The sequence below is a fragment of the Mus caroli genome, chromosome 1 (assembly GCF_900094665.2).
Source record: "Mus caroli chromosome 1, CAROLI_EIJ_v1.1, whole genome shotgun sequence".
Taxonomy (NCBI): Eukaryota; Metazoa; Chordata; class Mammalia; order Rodentia; family Muridae; genus Mus; species Mus caroli.
The window spans coordinates 79,085,582-79,108,229 of NC_034570.1; the positions used below are offsets into that span (position 1 = coordinate 79,085,582).

Consider the following 22,648-nt stretch of genomic DNA (forward strand, 5'->3'; position numbering starts at 1 on the left):
AATCCCAGCACACTATGCGCTCCATCTTTTTAACTTGGGTTCCAGTGTGCCGAGCAGTGTGCACATATTTGAAATCCTCCTATGGGGTTGGTTTCTGAATCCTGTTACTTGAAACTCAGCAGGAAGGTCTTCTTTTACCCCGGAGACATGTCAACCCACCGACAGTTAACTTCTGTTTACATGGAACTCAGGAGTCTGCAAACCATGGTAAGACTGCAAACCACCAACAAAACCACATATTAAGCCATGAGAGATAATAGAACAAAATGACCTCCTCAAATAGTGTTAGTTTATTAGTCTGTAGTGCATTTTTACTTGTTTTTCAGGGTTTATGTTGTATTTCTGCTTTGGACTGGGTGAGCTAAAGATTATATATACTCAATGTCAGTACAGGAAGACTTAAAAGATTTTGCCCTTGCTTTGTATTTTCTCTGAAGTCATCAAATAAATTAGTTTTTGCTTTGTTTTTATTTAAAAAAAAGAAAGATTTTGCCAATCCAATCTCTTTATCTTTTGTTTTTAAATATGAGGAAATAGAGGTCCGGTGAGGCAGAGACTGGCCAGAGCACAGCAAATTGACACAGTTAAAATCTGGCTTTACATCTACTGACCTGTCATGTAGTATCTACACTACTCTAGGGAGGTGATATTTTTAGAAGCATGACAATGTGATTGTTTTTCTCCTTAATGAACAGTTTCTGAACTAGTGTTGAAACACCCAGAGAATAGGAAAGCATTTATGTCATGGATTTCCTGAAAGGAGCTGATGTGACAGTTCTTTATCCTCAGACTAGATAGGTCTTGCTATTTTTATTTGCTTTTTTGACATTCAAGTTGACATTTAATGATTGTTTTTCCCCCAGAAAGTAGATAAAGTTGGTTTAACCCTCTGTTTCCTTGGAGACGCTTGTGTCCTTCCTCTGGCCTACTTTCCTGTTCTTGTTCCCACTCCACCCATTTGATCACCCACCCATTTTGTTTGTTTTTCTTCTGAGTAACTCAGCAAACCTTGTTTTGGTTTTTTGTTTTGGTCGGGTACTGAGTTAAGTAAAAGATAGGCCACTGTGATTCAGAAGATACATAACTGTTTAGGGAGATGAGGAGATTCAAGATGGAGTTGACAAATGGCATAAAAGAAAAGATATCAGAATGCCACAGAGGACTACTTGTTGGCCTTTTAGTCAAGATCAAGTGGAGAATGCCTTAGAGGTTCCGGCGAAGTGCCTTTAACAGCTGGCAAAACTTCATGGTGGAAATGACGTTTGAACTCAAAGCAGTGGTTCTCAAACTGGGGGTCAAAAATCCCTTTGGCAAACCCCTATCTCCAGAAATGTTTACACTATGATTCATACAGTAGAAACATTACAGTTCTGAAGTGGCAATGAAAATTATTTTAGGAATGGGGGTCACCACAGCATGAGGAACTGGTTTTTTGTTGTTTTTGTTTTTTGTTTTTTTTCGAGACAGGGTTTCTCTGTGTAGTCCTGGCTGTCCTGGAACTGACACTGTAGAGCAGGCTGGCCTCGAACTCAGAAATCCACCTGCCTTTGCCTCCCAAGTGCTGGGATTAAAGGTGTGCGCCCGGCTGAACTGGGCATTCTTGTATGCTTCCTTTGTGGACACTTTGCACAGATTTTAGGAAAAGAGTTGTTAGCCTTGAAGAAGATATGCATGGTCAGTGATAGTAGATAGCGCTAGTTTTTCAAAGTGATCATGGAACTGAGGCTTTTGCCTGTTGTGTTGGAAAGTTCTAGTTGTTGCTCATTCTTGTTAACCCTGCATATTTATCATAAATCTTTATAATTTTAGTCATTCTGGCTAAACATGGTATTTCGTTAAAGTATGCATTTCTATTTTTCTGATGCTGTCCACCTTAACTTTGAATGGTCTTTGTGTCAATGTGACTTTTTAAGGCTTTTGCCTACTTTTTGAAATTAGGCGCTTGTCTTCCTACTGATTTGTAATTTTATTTATTTATTTATTTATTTATTTGGTTTTTCTGAGACAGAGTTTCTCTGTGTAGCCCTGGCTGTCGTGGAAGTCAGAAATCCGCCTGCCTCTGCCTCCCAAGTGCTGGGATTAAAGGCATGTGCCACTACGCCCAGCTGTAATTCTTTTTTAAAAATTTGTTTACTTTATATATATGTGGATACACTGTCAATGTCTTCAGACACACCAGAAGAGGGCATTGGATTTCATTACAGATGGTTGTGAGCCACTATGTAGTTGCTGGGAATTGAACTCAGGACCTTTGGAAGTATAGTCAGTGCTCTTAACCACTGAGCCATCATCTCTCCAGCCCCCTGATTTGCAGTTCTTTATGTAGTCTTACCGATTCCTTTTTCTGACACATACTTTGCAAATATCTTTTCCAAGGGTGTGGTAGGTCTTCATCTCCTACTTGCGTCTTTTGATATGGAAATTAATCTATTTGTTGTATCTTTGTTAGGAATTGAACCCAGAACCTTTCCTATGCTGACTAGGCAAGAGCTTTACCACACCACTACCTCCCATCCCCAGTACAGATTAAAAAAAGTTTAGATTTATTTATTTAATTTTATGTGCATGAGTGTTAAGCTTGCATGTGTGTATGTGCATCTTATGTGTGCTTGGTTTTCTTGGATGTCAGAAGAATACTGTGTCTGATACCTTGGAATTGGAGTTATGGAGGGTTGTTATGTGTGTGCTGGGAACTGAACCCAGGTGTTCTACTTAACTGCTGCACCATCTTTCTAGTGTCATTTTATTTTTTAAAAATTTATTCTTTTTAGTTTCTTTTTTTTTTTTTTTTTGGGACAGAGTTTCCCTGTGTAGCCTTGGCTGTTCTGGAACTCACTCTGTAGACTAGGCTGGCCTTGAACTCATATCTGTCTGTCTCTGTCTCCTGGGTGCTGGATTCAAAGGTGAGCACCACCACTGTCTGGCCAGAAATGATTAATTTTAATGTACTATAATAGTCTTTAAAAACCCTTCATCTGCCGGACGTGGTGGTGCACGCCTTTAATCCCAGCACTCGGGAGTCAGAGGCAGGTGGATTTCTGAGTTAGAGGCCAGCCTGGTCTACAGAGTTCCAGGACAGCCAGGACTACACAGAGAAACCCTGTCTCAAAAAACCAAAAAACCAACCAACCAACCAAACAAACAAAAACCAAAAACCAAAAAACCAAACCAAAAAACCCCCCCCAAAAAAACCAAAAAAACCCCCAAAACCCAAAACCCTTCATCTGTGCTATTCACTGAATTTAAGGATCCACTGAGTATATGATTAATAGAATTTTTACAGAAAAATAGAGAAGGACATTGTTTTTTTGTCTTTGACTTGTTTTTGTTTTTGTAAAAGTTTGGGAGGAGGGAAGAGTAGAAATCTGCCTGAATCTGCCTCCCAAGTGCTGGGATTAAAGGTGTGTGCATCACTGTAAGCTGTAGTTTACCCGGGACCCCCTGAGTGAACCATGTGGAGCCGGAATCAGGCAAAAAGCAAGAGGAATTTATTGTTCCAGTGCACTGGGGTTGTCCCAGACACAAAGGAGAGGTGGCGAACCCCCCACCCCTTCTCCCTTGCCTGTTCAGAGAGTTTTTTATATGGTTTTCAGGGGCGGAATAGAACATTACAACTAGGCACAATATAAGTGGCGGAGCACTGCGCCCTTTAAACTGATTAGTCTTTAGGGAATGAGGTGACAAGGATTTCCCTTGTCTGAAGGTGGGCAAAGGATCTGTCCTTCGGAATGTGTCCCTGCCCGCAGATCTGTTCTGCCCTGTGGTCTGAGGAATGTTAATTAGCCTCTGCCCTTCGGGAGGGGCAAGTGTTTCAAGACCTTCCCAAAGTTCCTTAGCTGACCTTTTCACCACCACGTGGCCTAATAGATGATATTTAAATATTTATTTATTTTATGTGTATACATGCTTTGCCTGCATTTATGACTGTGCACCATGTGCATGTCTGGTGTCTGTAGAGGCCAGAAGAATGTCCCGGATGTCCTGAAGCTGGAATTACAGATGTTGTGAGCTGCTGTGTGGGTGCTGGGATTTGAACGTAGGTACGCTAGAAGAGCAGCTAATGCTCTTGCTACAGCCCCTAGATGCTAATTAAAAAAAAAAAAAAGAATTGTTTGATGTTAGCCTCCTTCATTCTAAGTAGAAAGGGCTTTCCCCATATGTAGTGGCTATTTCTGATTGTCAACTTTACTAGATCTAAAGACATGGTATATTAGTCAGAGTTCTCTAGAGTCACAGAACTATGGGTAGTCTTCTTATGTAGGTCTCCAGCAGGTGTGGCCCAGATTAAAGGCATGTGCCACCACACCTGGATCTGGGACCATCTTTGTCCCAGATGACCTTGAACTCAGAGATCTTCTTGCCTTAGTCTCCTGGGATTCATAGCCACTATGCCTCAAGATCTCCATGCCAAGATCCAGGTCAGAACCTTTTATCTCCTAGCCTCCAGATTAGGATCACAGGTGAGCCTTCCAATTCTGGATTATAGTTCATTCCAGATCTAGTAAAGTGGTTGCTGGGATTTGAACTCAGGAACTTCAGAAGAGCAGTCAGTGCTCTTTTTTTTTTTTTTTTGGTTTTTCGAGACAGAGTTTCTCTGTGTAGCCCTGGCTGTCCTGGAACTCACTCTGTAGACCAGGCTGGCCTTGAACTCAGAAATTCGCCTGCCGCTGCCTCCCGAGTGCTGGGATTAAAGGCATGCGCCACCACGCCCGGCTCAGTCAATGCTCTTAACCACTGAGCCATCTCCAGCCCAAGATTTACTTATTTTTAATGTGTATGTGTGTGCTTGAGTGTATGTATGTGCATCATGTGAATGCTGTGTATGAGGAGGTCAGAAGGCAACATTAGATTTCTCTGGAACTGGACTTCCAGATTGGTGTGAGCTACCATGTGGCTGCGGAGAACATAACCCGAGTCCTCTGCAGAACTACAGGCTCTTAACTGCTGAACTATCTCTCCAGTCTCCGAGTAAACATCTGCGAGTAAACAGTGGTTAAGATAGTGGTTAAGAACGTCTTTAGCCAGGGGTGGTGGCACACGCCTTTAATCCCAGCACTTGGGAGGAAGAGGCATTTCTGAGTTCGAGGCCAGCCTGGTCTACAAAGTGAACTCAGAGATTTCTGAGTTCGAGGCCAGCCTGGTCTATAAAGTGAGTTCCAGGACAGCCAGAGCTATACAGAGAAACCCTGTCTCGAAAAACCAAACCAAACCAAACCAAACCAAACAAAAGTCTTTGGCTTCAGAGAGCCTGGATTACAACATTGCCATTTACTGACTTAGACTGTTAGCCTTAGTTGTTAGCATACCCGGAAAATGATAATATTTTATACAGGTCATAGTTTTATAAGAACCTGACAAGATAAATATGGACAACGGTCACATAGCATAGTTCACTAAGTAGTGTTGTTGTCATTAGGCTTATTGTTTTTCAGAACCCCAGGGGAGCCGCTGTTGCCTGAGGGCACACTTGTAGGGAAAGTTCAGCCAAAGGGGTGGGTTTTTGGCCCAGGATAGTGATGGTGACGGCTACTATTTGGACCCTAGAATCACCAAGGGCACACTCCTCTCCTTAACCCTTGTGGTTTACTTGCCTTGCCTCCCGTTTCCGGAGTTGCAACCCTGAGGGGACCCTCTTCTCCTTCCTCAGTCTCAATCTAGGTGGGAGGTGGCGAAAGCAGAGCGGGAACATTGTGTAGGCGGAACTCGAGTGCAGCAGTGGGAGGCTTCCGGGGGAACAGCACCGGTGACGGGTCGGCGGAGACAGAAAAGTGCTGGACGCCGGGCCGATCATGGAAGCTTGACAACCTGCAGGCAGGCTCTGGGAGGCCGAGACATCGGCGAAGAGGACAGAGAGTCGGCGGGGACAGGTAGGGGAGGGCAGGAGGGCTAGTCTAGGCTGGACTTCCAGCTTCGCTCCGGTAGGCGTTCCCAAGAAAGCCGATGGCCACACCGCCCCGCCCCCGTTGCAGAACGCCTGGAGGCTCCTTACTCTGTGCTGGTGGGTACGAGCAAGACCGCCAGTCCTGACGTCCACTCTAGTTGGCGATCCTCACCTTCCACGCGGTGGCTGCCTTCGGTCTGCCCCTTCCGGTAGAGGCTGTCTTCTTTGACTCTTTTTGATCCATCAGAATAGCGTCCTCCCGAGATGAAAATTCATCTCTACTTTGTCCCTATCCGCCTTCTTGAGGAGCCTCCCATTTCAGGAGAAAACGTTGATCATCTTATTCTATCCATTCTCTATCCCCACTTGCTTTGCTCTTGAAGTTGAGATCTTCTCCCCATCCCATTCACATCTCCTTTCCACCCTACTTCTGCTTAGTGTCTTGACTGAGAGTCACATCTGTTCTTTTTAGTTGTGTCTGCTTGGGGTGGGGACCATGCTTTGTTCCTCCTTTTCTAACTTAATCTTCTCTCCTGTCTACTCCTCACTTGTCTTTTTCTCCTTTTTTTCCTCCCCCTCCTCCTCTCCTCCTCCTCCTTCTCTTCCTTCTCCTCCTCTCCCTTTTCCTCCCATTCTTCAGCTTTATCTCCCCCCCCCCCCCCCCCCCCCCCCGAACTCTTTGTTTTCTAGCACTTCACTTTTTCTTTTTCTGACAGGACCTCCTTAAGTAACCCCAAGTGAGGCAATCTACTTTCTTTTCCTAATATCCTGAAGGGGCTGTGCATAACTCCACAGGAAAACAGTGTCTTTTGCACCAAACTATTCTTTGACATGTTTTTTTTTCTTTATTCACTGACACACCCCTTTTTCATTTTTGTCACACTCTTTCAGTGTGTATTACTTCTGGAAGACAGGTCTTACCGTGGGATTCCTTTAGAGTCCATACACACTCAGTTTTTATTTATATTATACAATCGAGGAACTCTTCTGTACCTAACATTCTCCAAGATGACAGTACAGTATCTGCATTGGAGAGATGGTTCTTCAGTTAAGAGCATGGGCATCCACATGATGGCTCCAAGCATCTGTAACTCCAGTCTCTGGGGATCTAATGCCCTCTCTGGCTTCCTTAGGCACCAGGCACTCACATGTTCACCACTCATACATGCAGTCAAAATGCTCTCATAGAGAAAATAAATTAATTATAAAACAATATCTGCATTGTTTTCCTTATATCCTGTTACAAAGATTTTGTACAAATTCTGGAGTCATGTTTGTTAAAATGTCTGAATCATCAGGAAGTAAAAAATGCATTTCCCGACTTAAACAGAATGTATTTTCTAGATTTGAGTTGTTACTGCTTAAGTTTGTAAATAGTTTTCCCATGGTCTTTGCTTAAATGATGCTTTATTTCATTACTGGGCACATTACAACCTAGTGCCTTGTATGATATGCTAAGCATCACATTGTGGAGCCCGAAAGATGGAGTTTTTGATTAAATGAAGTGTGGCTCTTGTCTTCACTCTGTTTCTGACGTGTGCCTGCCTGTAGGTGGGACTCTAATGACACAAAACTTGCCTCTGTGCATGGGTAGTATTCTTTGTCTCTTAGCCCAAACCTGCAAGTGAGGTAGATACACAACATGCATAAAGAAACTCCTTTGTGTCCTGGTCAGCTTTATGGACTTAGAAGGTAATACTACTGAGGTAACAGATAGGGAAGAGTACTTTAGAATTGAGGACAGAATATCTTTAACTCCAGGCTGAATTCTGTTCATCTCACAAAGTGGCTATTGTATCTCAATTCAGGAGTTGTTTTTGTGAAGATTTTGAGGTTAGAGTATCCTTTTGTCTAAACCAGCTTAAATTCACACTTTGGAAAGGAGAAGGTAATAGATGACTGACCCATTTTCCTTTTGGACAGATCTCAAGACCAGAGAATGGCAGGTGAACAGAAACCCTCAAGTAACCTCTTGGAGCAGTTCATTTTATTAGCCAAAGGTACCAGTGGCTCAGCCCTCACCACTCTCATAAGCCAGGTGCTGGAGGCTCCTGGAGTTTATGTTTTTGGAGAACTGCTGGAGTTGGCCAATGTTCAGGAGGTAAGAATAGTTTTCAGACAGTTTCTCTATCTCCTCTATGCTATGCTTGTTTTGATTCTCCAGGTTTCCAGCGAATTTCAACACTGAAGCCTTGTAGATTTGTTTGGTATCCTGTTAATGGAAAGATGGGGATTGGTGGGCCAGGGGTGGAGATCAAGGATAATGTCTTAGAGTTCTTTTAGTCAGTTCCCCTTGAACTTGGATCAATTAGATTGAGTTGTTAGCTATCTGAAAGATAGTAGGAAAGTCCAATCTTGACATAAAGTAATGTTCTAAGTGTTCGATTGTTACAGCAGAGTTTTTGGTCATTGTATATTAGTAACCAGGTGGAACAAAGAGATGCAAAGCAATTTATGCTTCTCAGCCTCCACTTGTCACTTTAGATGCTTGAGTTTTCTTTGCTTTGAGAAAATTGCAGGCATATGTAAGCACTGGAGGGAGTTCTCAGGTGATTCCGTGTGTTGGTGGAGCAGGCTCTCTTCCCTTTGCCATCTCAGGCTTCTGCCTATGTAGGATGGCAACTGGCTGTGTGCTTGACCACTGTCTACTGATCTAGGCCCAGGTACTTCTTGTTAGTCATTTGTAGGATGCTGCTGAGGGTGACCCTGGTGTTCTTGGTGGTGGTGGTCTGCATATAGGATGTGGTTGGCATCTGTTAGGTAGTTTACCTTCATGGCCACAATGACACGATTGCCATCAGCAATCTCAGAGCCAATTTTAACCTGACCTGTGGGTCCAGGCTATTTGGTTCAGTATGTATGTCTGTTTATTTCTCTTGATTGGGAATCTAGAGTGCCTATGACCACCTCACACATGGCTCATCTTCCTATGATGCCCAAAGATGGGAATAAAGCCACTTAAAAATTTTGGGAGGTGGGGGTAGGTAGGGATAGGCTCTTGTCTGCGTTGTGGCATTAAACTTAGTATGTAGCTCAAAGTGATGTTGAACTTCCAGTCTTCCTGTCTTCGTCTTTCAAGCTCTAGGATTATAGGCATACACCACCACATCTGGTTTTATTAGGTGTTGATGATTGAACCTGGGGCTTCATGTATGCATGGTAGGCAAGCACTATACCAGTGAGGCACATTCCCAGCCAGCCTGATTTTTATTTTATTTATTTTTCTTATTTTTTTAAAAAATTATTTGTTTTATAATAATGAACACACTGTAGCTATCTTCAGACACACCGGAAGAGGGCATCAGATTCCATTATTACAGATGGTTGTGAGCTACCACGTGGTTGCTGGGAATTGAACTCAGGACCTCTGGAAGAGCTGTCAGTGCTCTTAACTGCTGAGCTATCTCTCCAGCCCTCTGATTTTTATTTTGTTAAGTGTAAGGGTTTTTTTTTTTTGTTTGCTTGCTTTTTTCTGAGACAGGGTTTCTCTGTATAGTCTTGGCTGTCCTGGAACTTACTTTTTAGACCAGGCTGGCCTCAAACTCAGAAATCTGTCTACCTCTGCCTCTGAGTGCTGGGATTAAAGGTGTGTGCCACCACGCCCGGCCAAAGTGTAAGTTTTTATTTAGTGTCATCCTGCTTGTTATACAGAGGTCTGTGGCGGTCAGGTCTGCTGTGCTTGCCATTGCTTCATTGAGCTAAGTACATAGTCTGACACATAGCCGACTTTCAGGAAAAATTCAATCATTCTTTGAGGAAGATTTGTGAATTAGGCTTCTTTTTGGGGGGATCGAGTCTCATGTTTCCTAGGTTGGCCTTGATACTGTTCCTCCTGCTGCCATCTTCCATCTGCTGGGATTATAGGAGTGAGCCACTGTTTGGGTTAGGTTCATTTTCCAATAGAAAAGATGATCATTGTTTCTTCAGATTCGAGAAAAACCTGAATGAACATGCCAAGTAATTGTTTTTGTGCTTGTTGAAAATTGGCTAAGAGGAAAAAGCAAGCTGGCAAGACTTTATTGACTTAGGCAGCCAAAGAACTTTTGGAGTGTTTGCCCTAGAGAAAATAGTCTACTCCAGCTAACTCTGTAGTTATCTGTGTGAAAAGTAGGGGCTGGACTCAGTGGTCTTTACTGAATCTCTTTCACTGTGATCCTGGGACTTGAGGAAGTTGATAACTTGAGAGGGAAGCTTGAGGTACATAAGGATGCTAACACACTCACATTGGTGCTTAGCAAATCACCTTTATCTGTGTACAGTTTATAGTTTTCCTGTTTTGAGTCAGGAATAAGCTAATGGCTTTTCACAGTTCTGAAATTATGGGTGCAATTATTGGAACTTTTTTTTAAAGATAGCTAAAGTTGAACAGTGTTGTTCCTGTCTGGCTTTATGGAGTTTGGTAAGTTGGATGACATGTTGTGTGTATGAGTTACTGAGCATTGAACCCGCAGTCTTCTGCATGCTAAGCAGCTGCTATGCTGCTAAACTATGTCCAAGCCCTCTTTTTACTTTTATTTTGAGACAGGGTCTTTCTAAGTTTCCCAAGCTGGCTTCGTGCTTCTTCTGTAGCTCAGACTAGACTTGAGCTAGTGATTCCCTTCTTTAGCCTCACAAGTAGCAGGGATTACTGGCCTGTGTGACATGGCTCAGTTGTTCTTTGCATTTTTCCTGTTGATGTCTTTTGCTATCAGCATCAAAGAAGTAATGTTTTGTTTTGTTTTTGTTTTTGTTTTTGAGACAGGATTTCTCTGTACAGCCCTGGCTGTCCTGGAACTTACTTTGTAGACCAGGCTGGCCTCGAACTCAGAAATCTGCCTGCCTCTATCTTCCAAGCGCTGGGATTAAAGGCGTGCACCACTACCCCCCCAGCCTCAAAGAAGTAATTTAATGGACATTTTTATTTGGCTCAGGCTGATAATTCTGTTACAGTATAGCTTTTCTGTCCCATTGTGCTAATATTCCCAGTGTCTATAATTCATATATCGTATCTAAACTTGGAACTGGCCATACAGCTTGCTCAGATGTGATTGATAGTCGGTGCTAGTCTATTAAGTTTGGGGCTGCCAAGATGCCTTAGTGGCTAAAGGTGCCATAGAAGCTTGATGACCAGAGTTTGATCTTCTGAGAACCTTCATCAAGGTGGGAGAAGAAAATGGACTTCACGATGGGCGTGGTGGCACACGCCTTTGATCCCAGCACTTGGGAGGCAGAGGCAGGCGGATTTCTGAGTTTGAGGCCAACCTGGTCTACAAAGTGAGTTCCAGGACAGCCAGGGCTACACAGAGAAACCCTGTCTCGGAAAAAAAAAGAAAATGGACTTCACAAAGTTGTCTGATTCTACACATGTGCACTGCATATATGAGCACACATTCACATCATACACACTTCCTGCAACAATAAAACAAATATGATTTTGAACTCTTGATCCTCTTGTATTCACCTGAGGAATTACAGGCATGAGCCACCATGCCCAGTTTATGCAGTGCTGGGACTGAACCTAGCTGCAAATGCAGGCTAGGCAAGAGTCTCCCAGCCATCAGGATTTGTTCTGAGGTGGGGAGATCTGAGGAAAACTTGGCAAACTGCCTCCGGTGCATAGATCTTTGCGGTGGAGTAAACTCAAGCAAAGGGGTAGGGAGGGAGGGGAGGAGGAAGCTACTTGAGCATCTTATATGTTGTGCAAAATGTCTTCCTGAGGAAGGTTGACTCACTTTTGAACTTAAGTAATCTTGTTTAGTTTTTATCCAAGAATCAGAGTTGGAAAGGACCTTAGAGACTACCAATCAAGTAGTACAGAAAAAATGGCCATGACATCTTTGGCATTTGGTTATGTGTCCTCCATTAGAATATTGTCGTGGTTGGTGGAAATTTGTTGTGTGGTGAACTGAACTTTTCTTTCCTCAGCTTGCAGAAGGAGCTAATGCTGCGTATTTGCAGTTGCTGAACCTGTTTGCCTATGGTACATACCCGGATTACATAGGTGAGTTGGCTGAGACCCTTTAGAAGGCTTGTCTTAACTGTTGGAGCTGTTTCTAGGGTGGTCGAGATTTGGGTTATAATGTGAGTGTGGGCAGGGTAGCAGGGTGTTGACTTGACTATATCTCCATCTTCTGTGCTCTGAAGGTAACTTTAGAAAAGGATTTCCCTGATAACTGTTTAACTTCCTAGGTGTAAAATAGGGAGTGTGTGTGTGCATCTATGAACAGAGCCCTTGTTTAGTTCCCCGATTAGTGCCTTGAGAACTAGTGTTTGTAGAGCATTCAACTAGCAAAGTAATGTGATTTTTTTTTTTTTTAAATTGAGACAGGTTTTACTATATAGCTCTGGCCAGCATGGAACTCACTATACAAAACAGGCTGGCTTTGAATTCACATACCTCTGCCTCCTAAGTGCTGGAAATAAAGGCATGCTTCACCACACCTGTCAGTTCAGTGTTTTAAATGTTATCAGAATTTTTATGTTTTTGAGGGGTGGTGGTGAGATGGCTCAGCAGGTAAGGAATGATGCCTCTCTTGACAGCTTGAGTTCAATCCCTGGGACTCACATGGTGTAAGAGAGGACTGACTCCTGCAGGTTTTCCCCTGAGCTCTACAATGCACATTGTGTTATGTGTGTTATGCGAGTGAGTGCACACGTGTACACACTTTTCTTTCTTTTTTTTTTTTATTGTTTTGCTTTGCTTTGATGACCAGGTTATGTATAGTACAGGCTTGTCTTGAAGTCAAAACTTCCTGCTTCATTCTTTTGAGTGCTGAGATTATAAGGATGACCCACAATGCCCAACTTGAGTGTTACCTAAATAAGATTGCCATGTTGAAGAAAATTGGAAAAGAATGGAACATAGACCATGATGTTATTGTTAGACTTGACACTAGCTATTTTTCCCTGATGCTCATGTTTTGTGTGATAGAGATGTAATTAGATGAGTATGCAATTCATACGTTGCCTTTTCCAGGCCAGAAAATATTTCCAATCCATATTTTCCAAATTTATTTATTTTTAAGTCAGAGTCTTGCTGTGTTGCCTTAGGCTGACTTCAATCTCTGGATCCTCCTATCTCTGCCTTCCAGTTTCTCGTCTTACAGTTATATGCTACCATAGCTGTACTCTCTTCTTTTTTGTTAGTTTTTCATACAGTATATTTTAATCATATTTTCTTTCCTTCATCTTCTCCCAGATCCTTCCCAACTCCCTACACACCTAACTTCATGTTTTTTCTCTTTCTCAACCTGTCCTGGAGGATGGTTGATAGACTAGAGCCAGTGACGCTCCATTGGAGAAAACTCATTGTCCCTTTTCCAGCAGGTATCAGTTACAAGTAGCTTCTTGGTTAGGGACGCAACCTTGTGTCCATTTTCCATCTCCATGTTTGAATTTTGCCTGGTTTAAACCTGTGCAGGTTTCGTGGGTGCTGTCATAGTCTTAAGTTCAATGTGCATCCGTCCTGTTAAATCTGAATGATACTGTTTCCTTGGAGTCACCTACCACTTCTGGCTCTTAAAATCTTTCCACCTTGCTGTAGGTGGGGGTACACACCTTTAGTCCCAGCACTCAGGAGGCAGAGGCAGGTGGATCTCCAAGTTTGAGTTTCAGCCTGGTCTACAGGGTGAGTTCCAGGATAGCCAGGACTCCACAGAGAAACCCTGTCTCGAAAACTTTAAAAGTCTTTCCACCTCCTCTTCTGCATAGATCCCTGAACCCTGAGGGAAGAAGTTTGATGAAGACATACTCTTTAGATCTGGGTGCTCCAAAGTCTCTTTCCTTTGTACATTGTCCTGTTGTGGCTCTGTGTTAATTACCATCTCCTGCAAGAAGCTGCTCTGATGAGTACATCGAATGGCTTTAGATGATAATCTGAAATCGGGGGTGGGCTAGCACGGTGAGTCAGCAGACAGATGCGTTGCCTCTGCTCAGTCCCCAGAACCCAGAGTGGAAAGGAAGACCTGACTTTGTTGTTCTCTGACCTCCACATCCACATGCACAGTACAGCATGTGTGCTCACGCTCACATTGTCTACACCTGCGCAAATATAGTAAATATTCAGAAACAAGAATCAGGAGTGAGGGATTTGCATATCCAAATGTTACCTTTCTTTCTAGTTCATTATGTCTGTCTGCCTTAGTTTCATTTTCCTTTTCTTTTCTCTCTTCTTTGATAGTATAAAAGTGGGCTGGTCCTCAGGGCTCCCTCCTCTGTTCCTTGGCATTTCTTTCTATCTCATATATTCTGGGTTGCTGTCACAGTGAACAGTTTGCCACTTCTGGGTACCCGAGTACGTGACGTTTCTTTGCCCTGCTATTTGTTGTGCTGTCTGAGGCAGCGCTGCACGGACTCTGGAGGAGACTGCCTGCGTTAGAGGCTAGCTCTGCTTCTACTAGTTGTACCTCTTAGTGGATTAAATGATCATGCGTACCTCAGTTTTCCTATCCGTAAAATAAGAGTAATTATAGAAGTCTTTCTTTAGGCTAAATATTTCCAGGATTTAGAATTTTGAGGACTTTAAAAGGTAACATGGGGCTGGAGTTAAGAGTCCATGCTGCTTTTGTAAGGACTGGAGTTCAGGTCCCAGAACAGCAGCATCAGGCAGTTGTAGATGGTATTGACATCTACAACTCCAGTTCCAGGGGTCTAATGCTTCTGGCCTCTGAGTGTACCTGTACACATGTGCAGATACCCACACACAGACATACGCACAGAATTGAAAGTAATATTTTTAAAGAAAGGTAATGTGGTATATGTACCTTTTATGTAACAGTCTCACGGGATATAGGCAATAGTTGAAGTTAAACATATATATAATTTTCCCACAAAACAAGTGAATACTCACAAGTAGGATTAAAAACAAAACCACCCTCAGTTCACTGTAGGAGTTGCTACTTGATGCATTTCAACACAATGCTTAGGAGAAAGGACTCAGCTGGGCATAAGTGGCGCGTGCCTTTAATCCCAGGAGAAGCAGGCGTGTCACACAGGCTTTTGGCATGCTGTATGTCCTTAGGCAGAGTGGGCAGCTTTGTGCTGAGCGATAGGGAAACTCGCTTTGTTTGTTTTGGGACAAGGTCGCTAGCTTGTTTGCCTTAAGTTCCGAAGTTCCGATCTGCCCCACTCGGCTTGCCAAGTGCCACCACATGACTCAGGTGGACCTCTGAGTTCAAGGCCTTTCTGATCTATAGAGTGAGTTCCTGGACAGCCAGGGCTACTCAAGAAAACCCTGTCTTGAACAACAAACAAACAGAAAAATTCAGTTTTTGGAATCCAGAATTATGGTTACGAGGTTGAGGACATTTGAAATCTGTCTGGAGAGTGGCTGGGAGGTGAGCTGTGTGTGTGCGTGTGTGCGTGTGAGAGCATCTGGCCGTGCTGGTATATGTGACTACTACTGTGATCATCAGTGTCAGTACTAAAAGTTCTGCTCATCCTCAAGGTTCATCTCCAACTCTTCTCCCGTGAAACCTTTTTTGTCTTTTGATTCTCCCAATTGAGATTAAATTTGTTTGCTTTGTCCTTCTGTCCCTTTTTCTTCTTCTCTTCCTTTAGCCTTTTCTTTTTGTCTTCCTTGTCCTCTGCCTGTCTGTTCTGGTAGTTTTACCTTTGCATTTATAGCTATTGCAATATCTGACTGTAAGACTGAGGCTGGGCATGGTGGGTCACACCTATAATTCTAGCTTAAAGCAGGTGGATGAGGGGTTCAATGTCACCCTGTGTTACAGAAGACCCCATCACCCCTTTAGAAACAATTATTCAAACCAAACTAACCCTGATGACAGGTCTGGGGTTATCCAGTTGTGTCACTCCACATAGTGAATGCAGTTGGAGCTGTGTGGTACCTGTCAAAGCCCAGATTCCCTGTACGACATGTGTTCACTGTACATACCATGCTCAGTGAAGGCATGTTGAACTTAACTGAGCTTCACAAGGGCAGCAACAGTATCATCTCATTAAGAGAGTTGGCTCTGGTGTTTTGTTTGCTCGTGCCTTGCTTTGATACTAAACTCCTGAGTCTTTGCTTTCTGGAAGAAGCACATGCTCTTCCAGAGAAGGTAGAGGCTGCTGGTGGAGGGTTGCTGAGTGAGCAAGTGAGCAAGTGCGCAGTCACGACAGCCATCTAGTAGTAGGTTTTGTGGGGGAGTTGATGAGTTTATCCTAAAAATAAATCCTAATTTTATTTTGTGTCTTGATTTTTGTGGTGGGTGGGACTGAACAGCCAACAAGGAGAGCCTGCCAGAACTGAGTGCGGCTCAGCAGAACAAGCTGAAGCATCTTACCATCGTGAGCTTGGCATCAAGAATGAAGGTACTGTCACAAACCATGCTTGTCTTCATCTGAACCCCAGCTCAGCTCTCCTGTTGGCATCACTGGAAGAACTTGCAGCTAGTTTTACCCTAAATGCTTGGTGTGTACTTGGCAGATAAAAAGATAATTAAAACATGTGGACAGTCACTCCCTGTTCTGTTTTGGAGAAGCAAGCCCAGCAGTCACTGATTGATTGAGCAGGTCTCTCTCTGTTCTGGCATGCTGTGGAACTTGATGATTTTAAATGCTTTTAAAAGATGAATCTTTTTACCTGGGTGGTGGTGGTGCACACCTTTCATCCCAGCACTCAGGAGACAGAGGCAGAGGCAGAGAAAGAGGCAGAGAGGCAGAGAGAGAGGCAGAGAGGCAGAGGCAGGTGGACACCTGTAAGTTCGAGGCTAGCCTGGTCTACAGAGTAAGTTCCTACATCTTCATACAGCAAGTGTCTCTTTGACTGTTTTTGTTACGGTGATATAGACTCACTATGTATTCACAGGATATTCTCTACTCACTGTGACTGTAGCACAGGTTGACCTCACAGTCATGGCTGTCCTACCTCAGCCTCCCACATGAGGGTGACAGGTGTGTCACACCACACCTGTAAGAAGTAAGGCTTCTTTCAGCTAGTTAGCAACTTCCTGAGTCTCCTAGTGCACAGGTAATCATACTCATGCAGGAGGAAAGACATGCTGTGTTGGGTAGAGTGGACTTTTAGTTTGTGATACCAGGAAATGAACTCCAGGCTTGTGCATGTTAGCATGTTAGGGAAATAACTTTTTTTGGGGGGGGTTGTTTGTTTGTTTGTTTGTTTGTTTTGAGACAGGGTTTCTATGTGTAGCCCTGGCTGTCCTGGAACTCACTCTGTAGACCAGGCTGGCCTAGAGCTCAGAGATCCACCTGCCTCTGCCTCCCAAGTGCTGGGATTAAAGGCATGCGCCACCACCGCCCAGCTGTTAATTGCATTTTCTGCCTCATCTGCTCACTTTGTTTTTATTAATTTTCATATGCTAACACTAGGCTCTAACCTGTAAGATCCCATGGCGCACTTGAAGTTCTCTGCCCAGCTAATTTAGAAGAAGCCCGCAGCCAGTAGCTTTCACCTTTTAACAAAGAGGCTCACCTCTCTGCTCACCTCTCTGCTCACCTCCTCTTGTCTGATTTTGCTTACATAGTTTATTTCTAAATTAGTACTGACAGCCCAGGCATTGTAGAATATAGGTTACTAGATGTTCTGCTCTTCTTCTTTTAAACCCTTTTTCTTTCTTTTTTCAAAATTTATTTATGAGTACACTGCAGCTGTCTTCATACACACCAGAAGAGGGCATTGGATCCCATTACAGATGGTTGTGAGCCACCATGTGGTTGCTGGGAATTGAACTCAGGACTAATGGAAGAGCAGTCAGTGCTCTTAACTGCTGAGCCATTTCTCAGCCCTGTTCTGTCCTTTTTAGTCATTGGTACGGGGCTGTTGTTGGAGATTTGATATTGGTTGCAGAAACAAGCACACACTTCAGGATAACCTGTGATTGGTTTTTGTTGCTATTGTTGTGTGTGCTCCGTTTTGTTTTGCCATGCCTCTTCTGGGTAAACTATGCAATGTCAGTGTTTGTGGCTTGCAATCATTTAGCATTTTATGCAAAGTCTGCAAGCTTCCAGAAGGTGGCAGTGTAGCACATGCTGAGTATTTCTCTTTCCTATGGAAGGAGGGCTCTGCATCGTAAGAGTGTGGATGTGGCAGCTGAGAGCTGGACATAGAGAACTGGAAAGGTACCTCTTTGGGTGCTAGAGGATGTTGTTGAGTGCCACAGGTTCCACAGTAATAATAATCTCTCACTATCTCAGATATTGGTGATTACCACTGGCCTGCATCGTATAAGCACAGAGTCTCCATTATTGCCTGCGTGGGTGATGCTTGAAATTTTTTTTCAATGCTTGCCGACTGTCATATGACCTATCCACAGTGTATCCCCTACTCTGTGCTGCTGAAAGACCTGGAGATGAGGAATCTCAGGGAACTAGAAGACCTTATCATTGAGGCTGTCTACACTGACATCATCCAGGGCAAACTGGACCAGCGAAATCAGCTCCTGGAAGTGGATTTCTGCATTGGCCGTGACATCCGGAAGAAAGATATCAATAACATTGTCAAGACCTTGCATGAGTGGTGAGGCTGGGAGGTGGAGGGAGAGTCTAGTATGTCTTTTGTGCCTCTCTCTGCAGCACTGTGACCTTCAGAAGTGAGCTTGAGGCAGCCAAAGCTGGGGTCTTTGGACACTGAAACAGAGAGTGGGACTGCATTTGTGATTACAGCTGTGTGGCATTAGGAAGCTTGGAAAGATTCCTGGTGCCTGGCTTATAAAATTGATTTTAAATGCAGCTGGGCTGTTTAACAGTAGGCTATAAAATATTCATGTGGAGTTACAGGTAGAGTCTCTGCGTTCTGACTGTGCGGCACTAAATCTGCTCCTTCTAAGCATACACCAAGAGCAGGAAGTTAGTGTTTGCCAGTAACATGTTGAGCTAGTAGTGCTAGTGAAGCATTGTGGGGAAGACAACTGTGAATAGGCCTTTGTGATCTGGAACACCGATGCATACAATATTTGACAGTCGAGGCAGCTGGGTGTGGTGGTACATGCCTGTAACCCCAATCCTAGCACTTGGGATGCCAAGGCAGAAGGATTGTGAGTTGGAGAATGTATCTCTTTATTCTCCCCTCCAATGAATAAAAGGAATTTAGTAAAAAGAACTGAGGCTTTTGAGTATATTCTTATTTTAGTGGAATTGGATGCTTGCAAAAGTGATTACACGTTTTATATTTGTTATGAGCTATTTATTTAAGTGATTTGGAGCTTATGAAACCAGAGCATTTTAGGGAAGTGTGAGGAAGTTTTGAGGAAGAGAGCATTATTGAGAGTGGAGAGATTGTCCCCACATAGGCGTGTGGCATGTTGTATGCCACTAGGCAGAGTGGGCAACTTTGTGCTGAGAGATAGGGAAACTTGCTTTTGTTGTTTTATCAAAACAGGCCTTGTTCTCTAGCCCAGGCTTGCCTGGAACTAACTATAACTATGCATTCCAGGTTTGCCTTAAAGTCAAGATTTGTCTGACTGCCTCCCAAGTGCCACCACACCCAGATGTTTTAATTTTATTATATATATAAAATAGGCATCTTGCTTACATGTATAGAAGTGCATTGTGTGTTTATCTAGTACATAGAGGTCAGAAGAGGGCGTCAGATTCCCTGGAACCGGAGTTGTGGATGATCATGAGCTAGTGTGTGGGTGTTGGAAACTGAACTTGGGTCCTGTGTAAGAGCAGCAAGTGTCCTAACCACTGAGTCATCTCTTCAGCCACCATAAGAGATTCTCAGAGCTCCTATTTATATGTTACAGGTGGGCTAGAAATAGAATTATTGTCCTGAGAAAGTAAAAACATGGCAGAATGTTGGACATATTGCATAGTAGTAGACAGTATGTGAATTCTCATTATATTGCTTTTCAAAATGGTTTTTATATTTTATGAGACAAGATCTCATTTTGTAGACCTGGCTGGTATCGGCCAGGCTAACCATAAAAATCAGAGATCTGTCTGCTTCTGCCTCTGCTTCCTGAATGCTGAGATTAAAGGCATGTGTCACCAAGTGAGAAGTGAGAAGTGATTGTTAACTAGGAAATAACTTCAAATTCTAAGGAAAAAGGCAATCTCTAAAATACAACATTACTTTTTTTTCTTTTGTAGAAAGGGATCAGTCAGTGTTACTTTTAGTTTGTCCCTCCTTCAGTCTTAGTCTATAAAACTGTTTCTTATGGGCTGCAAGGTCTGGAAATTAGAGCTGTAGTCTAAGAAGCTGCCCGAAAGCCTCTGCTGTGCCCTTGGCCTGTGTTACATATTTAGATGACCTTGTTGGGAAGGAGGGAGGGGACCAACACAACCACCTGGCAGCCCCCTGCTAAAGGAAGTCCCGAAAAGTGCTGGAAGGGTTTGGGAGGGAGGAGACTGCCTGGGCTTCACTGCAGCTCAGGGCTGGCTTTTCCCATTTCAGGTGTGACGGCTGTGAGGCAGTTCTCTTGGGCATTGAGCAGCAGGTTCTGAGAGCCAACCAGTACAAAGAGAACCACCACCGGACTCAGCAGCAGGTGGAAGCCGAGGTAAAGAAAACCGGGGCATTTTCTCCTCTCCTAGGGGTGTGCCTAGGAATTAGTTTGCAGTGTCTTCATGTTGTCATTGCTTTGGTGTGAGTATAACAAATAGCCAGTAAACACGCCTTGGGTTTAGTACTGGAATATAGGGAGTTAGCAGAGAGTGAGCAGGTTTAGAGTGTAGAATGCATACATCTTCACTGTACATATTACGTTGCAGCTACTGAGGAAAAGAAATGTTGGTGCTGTGTTTTAAAAATAGAAGGGAGCTGGAGAGATGGCTAAGTGGTTACGTGGACTTACTGCTTTTACAGAGGACTTAGGTTTGGCTCTCACCACTCACACAGCAGCTCACAACCACCCAAAACTCTAGTTCTGGGGCTCCAGTGCCGCCTTCTGACCTCCATGGGCTCTTACATGCACATGTACACAGATGTACATTCACGCACACATGCACATGAATAAAATATCAAAAACTATTAAACTTTGAAATAAATGTGAGGAAGAAGCCAGGTTACCTCTGCCATACCAGTTAAAATAATACATTACCTACCGGCCTTCTAGAAAAGCTAGACAGACTGATGTGAACAGTGAGGGCAGGACTCAGGGCTTTGTTCATTGCCTGGAACCATGAGCTCATCTGGCTGAGCCATACTTGAGGGCTTACTGTGTGCTCACCTGAACACAGCACATCTCTACAGAGGTAATTGTGTCATATGCTCCTGTGTTGTTGCTTCTGTTACGCTTGGCCCACATTTTAACCATTTTCTCAATTGAGTAGGTGAGATACATTTTTTTCCCATTTGTCTTTAAATTACATTGTTGTTCCCAGAGGGGAGAAACTAGATGTTTTCCTTCCAAGTCTTTAGAACAACAATTTTCTGGGGAGTTGTGCCTTCCAGAGCCCCCCTCCGAGTTCAGTCAGCCCTATGACAAACTGCCTGAGAATTCTCTTGTATTAGCCTTTTATCGAACACCATTACTAAGTATATTCAGTGTACACAATGCTGGGGAGACATGATGCAACAGCAGCATTCCCAGGCCTTGCAGTGTCTCTGAGCAGCTACTCTGGAGGGGAAGGAACAATGGCTTGCAGCACCACAAAGCCCCTTTCATTGCATTTGCTTTTGGAATCTATTTTTCTTTATATTTGAATGTGCCTGTGTCTGGTGTTTTGTGGGATATTAATATCTAGCTGTTGTTACACGTTCACAAAATAGGCTGTGTTCCACCCAACTTAGGTAATAGAACAAGAGTAAGTGGTTTTTTTTTTTTTGTGTGTGTGTAGAAAATCCCTCAGGAGTTAAGTTGTTACAGTGTGCTAAAACTGCATCTCCTGGGTACCTCTTAGAGAGCAATTCTCATCATCTCTCACGTCTCTGTAGCATTTCCTGTGGTCTTGGCTTCTGTTTGCTTTCTTTGCTTTTGCTTACTTTTCAAAAATCAGCCCGGGCCCAGGCAGGCTTCAAGGCTTTCTACCCTCCACCCGCACTCAGCCTCGGGAGTTCTGGGACTATCTTACCTGTTTGTCTCCCACACCTGCCCTGTCTTCTTCCCTGTCTCCTCCCCACAGGCACCTTCTTGCGCCGGGGAGCTCTTGTTTCTTGCTCGTCTTGAGGGTCTCGAACATTGTCAGGTCACAGTTTGTGAACAGTTGTAATCCACTGGAATGCTCCCGGGCCCCGTGCTTTGGGAAGCTCTACAAACCCTAGGTTATTTGGGTGAAGGAGGTGGGGCAGAGATGGTCTATGAGGCAGTCCTCTGAGGAAGGAAGGCAGAAGGGCCTGGTCAGATTTATGTGCAGGCACATTTGTGGGAGTGCTTGTTAGCAAATGGCTGGGGTGGAGGCACTAGATACCTTCAAGTCTTTGAGGCTAAAGTAGATTTGACTGGTTTGGGTGGGCAGCCTGAGTCCTGGATGTGGGTATCCACACTCAATCCTGTACTGCCTGGCAAAGCACTAGTTGTCATTGTCTGTTTTTCTGTCTGTTGTCTGCCTCCCTCAGTGTGTGTGTATTTTGTGTCCAGGTGCATAGGTCTGTAGGCTCATAGATGCCAGAGAGCTACCTCAGGTATCATTCCTTGCATATTCTACTTTTTTTGAAACTGGGTCTCTCATTGGCCTGGACCTCTCCAAGTAGGCTGGTCAGTGAAGCCCAGGGATCTGCCTGTGTGTCACTAAACACTGGGATTAGAAGTGTGTTCCATGCTTGGCATTGTGTATGAAGATCAAATTCGAGTCCTTGTGCTTGCGTGGTAACCACTTTGCTGACTGTGCTATTTGCTTAGCCTACTAGATGATTTTTTTTTGGTTTTTTTTTTTTTTTTTTTTTTG

The 22,648-nt window shown here is 43.7% G+C and overlaps 1 protein-coding gene across 2 annotated transcripts in view; it reads left to right on the forward strand.

Moving 5' to 3' along the window:
• The first annotated feature begins 20 nt into the window (after nt 1-20).
• Nucleotides 21-22,648, forward strand: part of Cops7b (COP9 signalosome subunit 7B) — a 25,777-nt gene continuing 3,149 nt past the window's right edge. The window contains exons 1-7 of one of the 2 annotated variants that reach the window (XM_021158743.2): nt 21-207; nt 5,648-5,867; nt 7,805-7,982; nt 11,786-11,861; nt 16,086-16,174; nt 18,136-18,338; nt 20,217-20,322. In XM_021158743.2, the coding sequence (XP_021014402.1) occupies nt 7,821-7,982; nt 11,786-11,861; nt 16,086-16,174; nt 18,136-18,338; nt 20,217-20,322 (636 nt within the window). In that variant the 5' untranslated portion in view covers nt 21-207; nt 5,648-5,867; nt 7,805-7,820. The remainder of the gene's footprint in view (nt 208-5,647; nt 5,868-7,804; nt 7,983-11,785; nt 11,862-16,085; nt 16,175-18,135; nt 18,339-20,216; nt 20,323-22,648) is intronic. The other variant, XM_029478146.1, reaches the window with a different exon arrangement.